Source organism: Schistocerca serialis, chromosome 1, assembly GCF_023864345.2.
Source record: "Schistocerca serialis cubense isolate TAMUIC-IGC-003099 chromosome 1, iqSchSeri2.2, whole genome shotgun sequence".
Taxonomy (NCBI): domain Eukaryota; kingdom Metazoa; phylum Arthropoda; class Insecta; order Orthoptera; family Acrididae; genus Schistocerca; species Schistocerca serialis.
This window is the reverse complement of record NC_064638.1, coordinates 1,014,985,999-1,014,998,727: the sequence shown is the minus strand read 5'-3', so window position 1 is coordinate 1,014,998,727 and position 12,729 is coordinate 1,014,985,999. Positions and strand designations below refer to the sequence as shown.

The 12,729-nt window shown below is 43.1% G+C and overlaps 1 protein-coding gene across 1 annotated transcript in view; it reads right to left on the bottom strand.

The window, feature by feature from the left end:
* Positions 1-12,729, bottom strand: part of LOC126454999 (lachesin-like) — a 1,180,169-nt gene that overhangs the window by 102,525 nt on the left and 1,064,915 nt on the right. Inside the window, exon 9 of the mRNA XM_050091142.1 lies at positions 2,927-3,076. Within this exon, the coding sequence (XP_049947099.1) occupies positions 2,927-3,076 (150 nt within the window). The remainder of the gene's footprint in view (positions 1-2,926; positions 3,077-12,729) is intronic.

Sequence of the window (12,729 nt, the reverse complement as noted above, 5' to 3'; positions counted from 1 at the left end):
GGTTTCTCCCAGCCTATACCGTCATATGATAATTTCATTTCACAACCAGCCGTGATCCCAAGACTTGTACGATTGCTCCCCATACCATGACACCAGGAATAGCAATGCCGTGTATCTCTCCATTGGGAAAATGGGACTACTTCGCAGGTAGTGCCCCTTCTCGTCGACGATGATTATCTGGGGTAGTACAAAACCGAGATTCATCAACGAACTCAGAGCAACGTCATTCATAAGCAGTCCATGCTGGCCGGTCACGGCATCACTCCATACGCATCCGTTTCTTTGTGTTGTTAACGCAGCCTACACCTGGAACGGTAATCCCCTACTCCGACTGGTGCTAGACTCCGGCTAATGGTATGTACGTCACAAGGAGCCCATTAACTGTTCTCAGACGGCAGGCACAGATGCGAAGATGTGGAGGTATCACGATACGCTTGGTGCACGATACAGAGATCCTCCCTTGTGGCAGTGATGGCTTATTGGAAACTCGACATCGTGTATGTCTGTCTTTACGCCGAAAAGCAATTCAGCATGGCGAGATTGTAACATCCTAATGTCCCTAAATGCGAATATCGCACTATTCGACCAGTCGACCAAATAAAGACCCCAAATGAGGACCTTACAAACAGTCATGAGCTAATAACGCTATCTCACACGTGAACGCAGCGTATCTGTGTCATTCACAGTGATCACCCAACATTGTGTTCACGCCCCTTGTATACCTTAAAAGGCCTGGTCACAGTACTAAATACGAACAACACTAAATTATGATCATTCACAAACTTTCATGTCACACACAGACTGGTTATATGACGAACTGTGTTATGACATGCGTGCGCGACATCCTTAGGGCTCTAGTACCGGTTATATCTATTCTTTTTTCGTCTCCCGCCCGTTGCTGGGAAAGCAAAGGATTCCTGACGCGAAAGGGCGAACGTAACAGCGGTGGATTTTGATAGAGGGCCGTGCTCTGCCAGTTATGGAGAAGATGACTTCCTGGCAGTTGGAGGTCCATGTTTACCGAGGGTATGTGAGCACTCTGTCGGACAGAACATAGTTGCAACGTGGCGGCTAGGCTGTGAAGTGTTATTGATGTCATCACGCCATTGTAGTTTAACATTGTCAGCTACGTTTGTTTAAGGAAGAGAGCCTTCTCGGGCAACAGTCGAGTGCCCATATTGCATACTGTATCACCTTATGGCGAGGCCTTTTGTAGTGGGGAGTAACTATTTTCTCGAACTATGTGTGAGGTGGTGGTGGGTAGTGTTTAGCGTCCCGTCGACAACGAGGTCATTAGAGACGGAGCGCAAGCTCGGGTTAGGGAAGGATTGGGAAGGAAATCGGCCGTGCCCTTTCAAAGGAACCATCCCGGCATTTGCCTGAAACGATTTAGGGAAATCACGGAAAACCTAAATCAGGATGGCCGGAGACGGGATTGAACCGTCGTCCTCCCGAATGCGAGTCCAGTGTGTTAACCACTGCGCCACCTCGCTCGGTGTGAACTATGTGTGAGTCACTGCACGATAGTTCTTTTTGGGCCTACTTCATATTTGTGTCATTCCAGCAGTCTGCTTCTGTGAACCAAAGTCATTACTTTGTGTAGGGTCTTTCAAAATGAACATATAGATTTTAAAGCTTTGTAGCATTTACTTACAGCTAAAAATAATACGTGAAATTTTTTCTACAAGGGTTCTATGTGAGACCGCAGGCGAGTTCTTCCCAAACTTTCAGCAGCGTGACTGGAGCAGTTGTTACAATATTGCTGTTCCTAAATTTGGGTATATCAGCTGGTAGTGAAAACACCTACCCATGAACCTTTATGAACCCCCGAGGGTAAAACATCACATGGCGTGAGATCGCGTGTGAACGTGGAGGTCATACAAAACAAGCTCTTATATCCAGCCCCTGTGGCCAATCCAGCGGTAGGGTGCAATGTCGTTTAACCAACTGCGTATTGAGTTATTCCAGTAAGTCGGTGCACTGTCTTGCTGCGAAATAAAGTTCTGTGATTTTACCGATTAAAATTGAGGAAAATGCCATAGTTCTAGTGCATCAAGGTAAGAAACAACAGTTACAGTTGCTTCACCTAAAAAGGAAAGCCAGTAAACTACCCGCCAAGATATGGCAAAAAAAAGTCATTTTACGGGAGTCACGTTGCATTTGTACTACCTCGTGGGCATTTGCTGACCCAAAGATGTTCACTATGTTCACATTTACATTAGATGGATTTTCGGTTCATCACTGAAGACGACACGATCCAGTAAATCTTCACCGTCATGCAGCAATATTTAATTTTCAAAGCTACGATGTAAACCGTAGTCTGTAGGCTTTAGGGCTTCTAACAGCTGCGAACGTTAGGGCGTAGTCCTAAGCATCTCCTTAAAAGTCTCTGCACAGACGTCATTGGAATTACTGATTCACGACTAGGCTTCCGGAATGATTTCTTGGGGCTACGTGAGGCAGACCCGCCCTCGTTCAACAGGTTCTTCAGTCTTTCTTGCTCGTTCTATAGTGTTCACTCTGTGCACAGGTATACAAACAAAACCCTTTGGGTTGGTCTTTCATTTGATGTAATAAATGGGACAAAGTTTTTTTTTTTTAAACCGCGGTCGCTGCATCCATATTGGTTACTATGCGCTTGATAATGGGCTTTGCCCACCAAAACTAGTAGACCAATATAATATCTGAAAACACAGACTGGTGGAATCATGTTCTTCTTAAAATTACTTCAGGCTTTGGGGCCCACCCAGAAGATATAAAGATCTAAAACAATGAGCAGAAACGTCTAAATGTCCATTAAAAGGGATAGTGAGAGAGTTATCTTCTTTCTCAGACAGGATACAGGTTCTAAATCATTTTTTGTGTCTTGTGTAATGCTGAATGAAAAGATGACCGATTCATCCCCGCTGAGTAGAAATTTTCTTACCGTCCAGTTTGATTACGCCATCCGTCTCCCCCAGGGAGTTCTTGGCGACGCACTTGTACGAGCCGAAGTCGCTCTTGCTTACGCTGCGGATCTTCAGCATCATGTACTTGTTATAGCCGTTGTCCATCGACACAGCCTCGTATTTGTCTCCTAGAACATAAATAAAAATACGGTGTTAATTTCTGAAGAGTCCTCTGTTTAAAAAACAAAATATAAATAATTTATGAGCGTAAGCTGAAGTGTGGAGTGTTTCGAATAAGCCGATGTGTGTAACTGCCAACGGCCTTGCCACGCTGGTAACACCGGTTCCCGTCAGATCACCGATGCTAAGCGCGGTCGGACTTGGCTAGCACTTGGATGGGTGACCGTCCGGTTCTGCCGAGAGCCGTTACTGGCTGGGTGCACTCAGCGCTTGTGGGGCCAATAGAGGAGCTAATTTAGTGAAAAGTGGCGGCTCCGGTCACGAAAACTGACAACAGCCGGGAGAGCAATGTGCTGACACAGGCACCTCCTAATCTGCATCCAGTGACACCTATCGACTGAGCGTGATACTACGGTCGGTCGTACCATTCGGCCTTCCGAGGCATGTTAGGACGGAATTCTGTGTGTATAATTGAATCACGACGTAGACTGACTGTGGATGTTCGTGTGTCTGGTGACAACATACTTCAACACCTTCAGTGTGTTACTGCAACTGAATTTCTACATCTCATATTAGTTTCGTTTAACCAGCATAAGGCCTTACGGAAACGGTCAGCATCACCAGTGGAGTGGCACACTGAGCGAGAAAGGCAATACACATTTCTTAAAATGTGTGGAAAACCGAGATGGTGCCTACTAAGACAATTTAAGAAACAAATTACTTCATCAGATCAACATGTAACACTCATAATGGTAAACTGTGAAACATCCTGGATTGTACAATAGTTCCTCTCATGCATCACCTGCGAATGGAGCAACCAGTATTTAAAAGAACACACTGATAAAATGACACTAAATACTATATTCACACAACACATCATAAACCGACTTGGGTAGGAAAGATGTACATATAACAGAAAGAAGTAGACAGCAAACGCGCTTCGATTTCAGGATCAGTCAGGACAGATTTCAAACCATTCACAGAGAATAGAGCGCTGCTCCATTTTTGTTTCACTGACTGGTAACTGCCAATCATAAGACGATGACTAACCTAGTGTAAAGAAACACAAATTTTCACAAAGCATCATCAGGAACGCAGCTACAGTGGAATGCCAACATTGGTGGGGCATTATTGTCAACAGTTGGAGATGCAGACGCTCAGCATCAAAAAAAGAATAACGGGTTCGCCTGGATATACAAAAATAGCCTCCCAACCGTGAGAACGATTATAATCGCTTCTATCCTGGTTACCATTGATCGTCATTCGACGGATCGCATGTCTCTCGGAGACTTCCCATCTGGCCCAACGATAAAAACTGATTACTAACAAGTTCCAGGTGTCATAGGGAAATGCCTAAACAGCGGAAATCGTGTGATAACTATAAAGATACCCAACCGGTTACTCATTTAAGGATTACTTAAGTTATCATATAAAGTTACTCTGGTACAACTCTCTGCATCATTCATCGTAACTTAAATTACAACACACGCAGAAGAATTTTACTGAATTGCTGACAACTACCTATATTTTCATATAGTAACCTCAGAGTGTAGACAAGTGTTTTTACCCTTTGTTATCTTTTCATCTGTACATAGCTGCAGCAGTTTACCGTAGGTCATCCACTGTCAAATTAAAAATGTCTAGCACATATTCGTCCACCCGGGTATTTCTTCGAGTAAAAGAACCAAACTGACTTCTTTCCTAACCTGTTATGTCTTACCATTAGTTAATATTTCATTTTATTTGTCTGCTAAACAGGCCGCAGTAAAATAACATTTCAAAAAATCCCACTTTTAACTTTCCTGGTTTCCTTTCCACCATTAGTTAACTTACATACGGCCCAAAATGAAGCGAGGTACCTCTTGGTTAAAGTATCAGACTCATATTCAAAGTCGCTGCGTTTAAGAACCAGTCTAGTTACGTTCATGTAGTGTAGAGTGTATAATAATTATGTTACTTATGGTTGCTCAAAGCGGAAAAATTCGTAGAGACTTATTATAGGTTAAGTGAACATTTTAGAAACGTTGACGGACGCGATAGCAGTCGAACAAGGAAGGCCGGCACGTGTGTGACATTGTTCACGTTTCTGCCCAACGTGAGGAGACCGATGACTAGCGGAATTTTGCGCAGCAGCATTCAGCACTTTGACAGATCAACAACCGAGCAGGCGTGCAATGCTTCCAATGGAACCAGGACCAGCGCTGTTCGCACATCAGTGGTCACTGCTCCAGGAACTGCCTGCATACTGAATTCACGTGCGTGCGCAGGTGACAGGGCAATCCCCGACCACGCCAGCGGGGAAGTACAACAATGGAAAGCCGGCACGCGTGTCGACATTGGTCACGTTTCTGCCCAACGTGAGAAGCATAGATCAACGACCGAAGAGTCAGTCGCCACCCTAGAAACTTCGCGACATTGGCAAGAATGCCGAATGAATACCTCCGCTAAATTGGCGTGAGGTAGTCCTTTGAGGGGGTCCTTCGAGGGGACAAAGAAGACACGAAGGGACGTCAACTAGTTGGATGGAACGATTGTAGATCAGCGGACGTCGAGCTCCGCTACAACGACTTAGTCTCTACGCTGCTCGACAGAAGATTTCGGTACCGTACCAATAGGTCAACGCAAAAAGACGCCATTCCAGATTTTACCAGAAATATGTCCGTGTGATTCTTACCTAGGTGACTGGTGAGAACGAAGGAACTGCGGCCTCACAATGTGGGTCACCTGTGAACCTAAGGGTTGAGGAACTCCGCCAGAAGACGCTGAACATGAGAGTCGCTGGTTCGATTCCGGTACGGAGCACTCGGCGCCACGCCGTAGCTGCTTGTTAATAACGCAGCGAGAGAACTCACAAGGAGAAGACCACGCCGACGCCGCACGGAGTCACGGTCACTGTACCGAATAGAAGAATAAGCCGCCGGCGTGCCGCTGCAACACGAGGCGTTGCCGCATCAGCTGTCACTGGAATCAACACGCTACTACTCCGCCGCTTTGCTGCCGCGAGGAACAGAGCGACTTAAAACACAGTATATTAGTCTGTTTGTTTAATGGGTCGTATGTCTCAATAAATGTTTCACTGACACCTCACCCACTGAGACAGGGAAAGAGCCCACACAACCGCCCACAAATTGTCGCTTCCTTCTCGCCATCTCTGATGATATATGACCTTCGCTCCCCTCTCTCACTGACGCTCAATAGTTAGTGTCACTGAACCCCAAACCGTTACATCAGGCACTTCGTGATTTTTGGGTAACTATAACTTCAACGTTTTGTCTATCTGATTTTATCCAAGTCGTTTTACATTGTCAAATAAGAGCCGCCTTCCATTTATCAGCTGTTGCATGTGGACTGTATTCCAGTATTAACAGTGTAGTCCATTGTGTTATAATATAATTATAACACAACGTAATATAATATAATATAATATAATATCGCTTCTTTATAAGTTTCAGAGGCATTAAAATTCAGTTTATATCACAAGAACATAATTTTCCCTGTTCTTCCATGATTCTGAAATGATTACTTCCTCAGAGCATGTTGAATGTAGACTCAGGAACGATGAAAGTAGCGCACTATGAGGCGAGCATCCAATTGAAACGAAATTTATTACACGTAATGATACAGATGAGAGATTCACTTGGTTGAAAAATAAAGACAAGAAAACAAATGCAGTGAGAACACGCACACAAATACAGTGTCACATCAGTAATCTATTGGCCCATCTTCTGCTGCAATACATATCGCGAAACGCTCCGACATGGAGTTATTTGGACGTCTGATGTTGTTCTGACGCAGACTGGGCCACAAATCTTGAACAGCCACCTCCAAATCGTGTACAGAATAACACAGCGTCATCTGGAGTTTCAAGTGGCCGCACACCTTCGGTGCAGGAGACAATTGGGGGGAACGGGTTGTCCATGCAAGAATCGGAAGGTGACGTAGGAAGTCTGTAGCAACTTGAACTGTATGTGGGCAATCATCATCGTGCTGGGAAAGTGTCCAAGGTGAACCGTGTAGGAATGCCATCAACATAACGCTGACCTGTTTATGTACCACTTAGCACAAATTAGAGGGGATCGACTACTTTTTTCTGTAGCTCCACAGGCCGTTACGCCTCGTGGTGTGGAGTATGAAAGCGTGGGTGGAATTCTAACGTTCACCAGGCTGGCCCCAAACCCGTATAAGGTTATCAAGCGTCCCCAAAACGAATCTGCTCACTGAACATCATGTTTTGCCAGTCAGTGGCAGTCCACGTCCATCTGACTTGGCACCACTGTAGAGAGACGCCGATGTTTCGGTGTTAACAGCAGTACAGGACAAGGGCGCCTAGATTGCTGATAACTTGCTACACGAATCTTCGATTCCCTTACCTCGTCGTCTTCCTGGCGGCTGCAGATCCCATACGTCGTACCCGGTATCGATCTCATGTTCAGTGCTCCCAACATCGTCTGACGAACACTCCGGACGATCGACTTGAAGAACCACACGGTGTGTTGATTAGCATACGGTTTTACGGCCAATGATTAGGCCCCTTTCGAACCGACTTAACAGAGAGAAATGTTGTCTAGCACGTATACCTAGCATTCCGTGCATACTAAGCCCTACTCTGATCAGGATGTGAAAGTTGAAGTGTATGACTAGTCCACTATGCGCCGTGCACGTTTACAGCTCGTGCGCATGCACACCAAACTTGGATCATTTGCATATCGGATCTCACTGTACTTATCTGCAAAGTTTCGCGTTTGTACCTTTCTTCCGTCCCGGTGGGCTGTTTACAGTGTTCCTGATCGTATTTACGAAACTCATAATCATACTTCACAGTAATTTAGTTACTTCATTGCTTTATCCATTTACGCCAGGCGAATTATGTTTCCATGGACGAAAACGAAAACAAGAAGAGAATAGACCAATGCTTCACTATTGTAAGAAAGTTCAAACCGATGTAACTTGCAGTAGTTACACAATGATGAAGAGGCAAGCTCAGGCTAGACTAGCATAGAAAACTGCATCAAATCAAGATTCAGACCGTGACAACAACCACAAAAACGATACAATATCTATATACGCTGATGAGAAGTGGTCCAGACTTATTAATGCCCTTCTCTATTCCTTAGATAAAAAATTGTTTCCTGTTACTGATGCCTTTTCAAAGCGTTTTCATACTATGGTTACCTTCTTTCCGAGGTGCTAGGGCCTTCAGCAAAATGTAGCGAGTTAACAGCTGATCAAGTAGGTTCCCATTTCCAAACACCTCTTTCCTGTATGTCTAAAATAATGGTAACCTTCAAGAAAACCTTGATGGGGACCGATGAGTTGACCGTAAATTATTTATCCTTTTGTTCGGTCAGTACTATACCACACAGTAAAATATTAGACTTTTTATGTGTGCGTGCATAATTTGCTCTGTTCGTGGCGAACAGTGAAGTCGATGTCTTCTTCATCATGTAATACGAAGAATCTTAGTGTCCAGTGATGGTTTACGATGCCCAGAAAATTAAGTGTCTTATTCAATGTGTCTTCATCCCCACCTGGAATTTAACAATTACCTGCAGATGGTAGTTTGAGAACGCAAATGAAATGGCTCTCATTTAGCATAATGAATCCAGCATCGACATCTGGAAACAGGGAGGAGTGAAGACGCACAGGGAATAGAAGCTATTGTAGGCGACACAATAGTTCCCCAGTGAGGCACTTCCGAGCAGGGATACCATATCGGCCGAGGGCGCCTACGCTGATGTCAGCAGAAAGGCATGAATATCCACGTCTCGGTTCTGCTCCGCCTGCCGCCCGCTTCTCCCAACCCCCAAGTACTCCGTCTTCGTCTGCCGATGCAGCGTGCCTCTCTGCGGAAATTGATTTCCTTAGCCATAAATGCGTAGAATGGAGTCGGATCAGATGTTTCATTTCACGAGGAGACGCTACCTGAATACAACGTCGTTTTATTGGGAGCTCCCGTTTCATTGTGACAGAACAGAAACGGCTGCGGATGGCGGTTAATAGAGCATCGCTCGCAGGCCAGACATAAATGCAGCCCTCCAGACGGAAACGTCTCCAATCATCAGCGCTAAGGAACGGTACACAGGAGGAATCCATCGGTTTTGTTTCCCCACTCCTTCACGAGTATAATACTTCACCACTGGGAGGTATGATTTCCGACGATCAATACGTACAGTTCTGCCCGAGAGAGTGTTTGCCTTGTGTACTTTCTAAGAACAGTACACGGTGACTCGAAGAGTGATAGGAAATGGTGTCTTCATCATGTTTCACTTACTAATACTAACTTATTCTTCAGCCTGAAGAATAAAATTATTATTAATATTTGTAATAATAAACCAGCTTTAGACACCATACGCTTATTGTTTCTCTGGTGACCGATGACCGGAACTAAATTCAAGGACTGCAATTCCTGTACTGAGCTTATTTTGTAGTTCAGTTTCTCAGATGTAAATTTGCAGTCTTATCCATTGATTTAAAGCTGAGCGCATACTTGAACTACATGAGAAGCTCAATGCTAAAATTATTGGATTGAACACGAATTTTAGCTTCGAAAAATCCAAGAAGTTGTGAAAACAATAAACGTAACTTATTTTTATTAAACATCATAAGCAACGTATAAAATTGGCTTGAAAATACGAAAAATTCCCATCAGTGTTTGTCAGGAAGAGTATCTTTCAGGGAAATAGAGTACATTCTTCTGTTAAGTTGCAATTGTATTTAGGTTAAATTGTCTATCGTCAAATGCCGCGGTGGTTTCTTTCCTCTTTACTCTAATCGCGTTTATTCTGTCTTTAATGACATCGTTGCCAACGAGACGTCATAGCCTAAAAACCATGGGACCAAGGATGTCCAGCCTCTTAGCTCACTAATTTATGATCGTTTTATCTACAAGAGGAGGAGATTAGTGTTTGACGTCCCGTCGACTACGAGGTCATTAGAGACGGGTTTTTTCTACAAAAGCAAGCCGGGAATAAAGTTGACTTATTATGTACGAGATTCGATTAATAATTTTATATACGTGTATAAATGGTAGAAAACCATAGTTGAAAATGACATTGACTTTCAACTGGGCAAAATTGATGAATCAGTATCAGGTCCGAAAGTACTGGTTGCTGTTCTCAGGGGGTTCATCGGAGATTTTGTTCCATTTTTACCCTTTGTGTGCTTTACTCCTGAAAATACTTTGCAGATGTTCACAAAAGTATAAGCTTCCAAACAGAGCTGACATATAGAACTCATGACTGTGCCTGTGCAGCAAGCGATATTTGTCTCTGGACAGTTACGATTTGTGAAAGTCCAAGAAAGATACTTGATCAAATTTTTCTCGTAGTTGGATGCCAGACTGCAACTTTACGTATCCCGTCTGGAAAAGTGTGGCAAGGTATCTGTTTTGTTTGTTAAGGGTGTCGTAAAATTACAAAATTTTTCATTATTTTTTGCCAGAATCGTGAAATGGATTTTCAAATTCTTCCATCATATCGAAAAATATGGCTGCGTATTTCATTCCTTTTTCAGATTATGTCTCTAGATACCTATTTTCGCAGCTGCTACCAAGTTAGCCGAAAGGTAACAGAGCAGAGCCTCTGACGGATTGGCCGGTTAAAAGAACGAGACTCTGGAGTTTCAAGTGTAGCACTGGCGGCTGTGTTAATAATGGGATGAACAAATGAGACAGTGGCATCGCGTAGCGGGAGTATAGAGTTGAAAATCTTCTGTTTATCATAATTTTACATAAATTTAATTTTGTGGACTTTTTTCAGATCGTATGGCAATTAACTGCTCACTTCTTCGGGTTTGGATCCGCATCCGGCCCGCTGGCCTCAGGTTGGACATCCGTGCCCTAAATTATCTTCAAATTTTTGCCGAGTGTACGTCTGACTATGTTTCGCACATTCACAGTTTGTGATATTTATGGTCATATTATCATCCTCATTTCTGTTATAGATCCGTTTCAGGCCACTTCAGGAATTATCAGAGTAATAAGTTGTGTTGATGACACTGCATCGAGCTGGATTATCAAACTGAGTCCTTCTGGGAATGACATCTGGCCTTAGGAACACACATGATTGAGACAATTAATTTTATCTGCAGTATTATCACTTAGAAACATTTGCAGCGTTAATGATCTCTAGCTGCCGTAATGAAAGTAGATGTTCATCTTTTGGTACCAACATAATTTATCAGTGGTTTTCTATTTTTAATGACAAACTCATTGTATGCTACCAGCGAATCGAAGACTGTCATCAGCTTTGCCTTGAATTCAGCCAGCGTGAGCGTTCCGTTTTATCTCGCCTCATTATTACTCCCAAATATTTGTATTACGCAAGCGAAAAGCTGTGCCTCACAAATCCTGTAAACAAAAACTAGTACAATTTCACCCTTCGTAATGTAAATAATTTTACATTTGCCTACGTTAAGAACTAGCTGAAATTTTTGGCACAAACCTGATATGTTGTTGAAATCCAGCTAGATATTACTGCAGTTTTTATGAGATATACCGGGCGATAAAAAAGTCAGTATAAATTTGAAAACTTAATAAACCACGGAATAATGTAGATAGAGAGGTAAAAATTGACACACAAGCATGTAATGACATGGGGTTTTATTAGAACCAAAAAAAAAATTTTGCTAGATGCGTGAAACATCTCTTGCGCGCGTCGTTTGGTGATGATCGTGTGCTCAGCCGCCACTTTCGTCATGCTTGGCCTCCCAGGTCCCCAGATCTCAGTCCGTGCAATTACTGGCTTTGGGGTTACCTGAAGTCACAAGTGTATCGTGATCGACCGACATTTCTAGGGATGCTGCAAGACAACATCCGACGCCAATGCCTCATCATAACTCCGGACATGCTTTACAATGCTGTTCACAACATTATTTCTCGACTACAGCTATTGTTGAGGAGTGATGGTGGACATATTGAGCATTTCCTGTAAAGAACATCATCTTTGCTTTGTCTTACTTTGTTATGCTAATTATTGCTATTCTGATCAGATGAAGCGCCATACGTCGGACAATTTTTTGATTTTTTTTGTATTTTTCTGGTTCTAATAAAACTCCATGTCATTCCAACCACGTGTGTCAATTTGTATCTCTCTATCTACATTATTCCGTGATTTATTCAGTTTTCAAATTTATACTGACTTTTGATCACCCGGTATTTTTCTCAAATACAGCTACATTCGGGGTTAAAATCCGAAGTTCCAACAAATACTATCCGCTTAATATACACGACGAATAAGCCCTGCTACGAAATATTACTTTAGTGTCAGTAGATGTCTCCATTGTTGATAAGGCCTGCATTTTGTTTGCAAGGAAATTTTCGATCCAGTTATCTGATCGATCAGGTATGTAGCTCCATTTTTTTTATAAAAAGAAAGAAAGAAAAAATCGTCGTTCTAATAACGAACTGAAACATTTGCATAGTCTTGATGCACCAGATCAGCCTAGTAGCTTGGCGCTGAGAATATCAAGTAACGAAAGCGCGAGTTTGGTTTCGCATTGGAATCAAATGATAGTTTATAATTTATTTTGTTCGAGGTGTGTCATTATATTTTAACTCTGGATACATTCTAGGATTCTTCTTCAGGACGACTGTTCCTTGTACCAATTCTACTTTCTTTCTTGTAGACGGATGTGGCATGTGCTCTTCCCAGTCGCTGGCAAC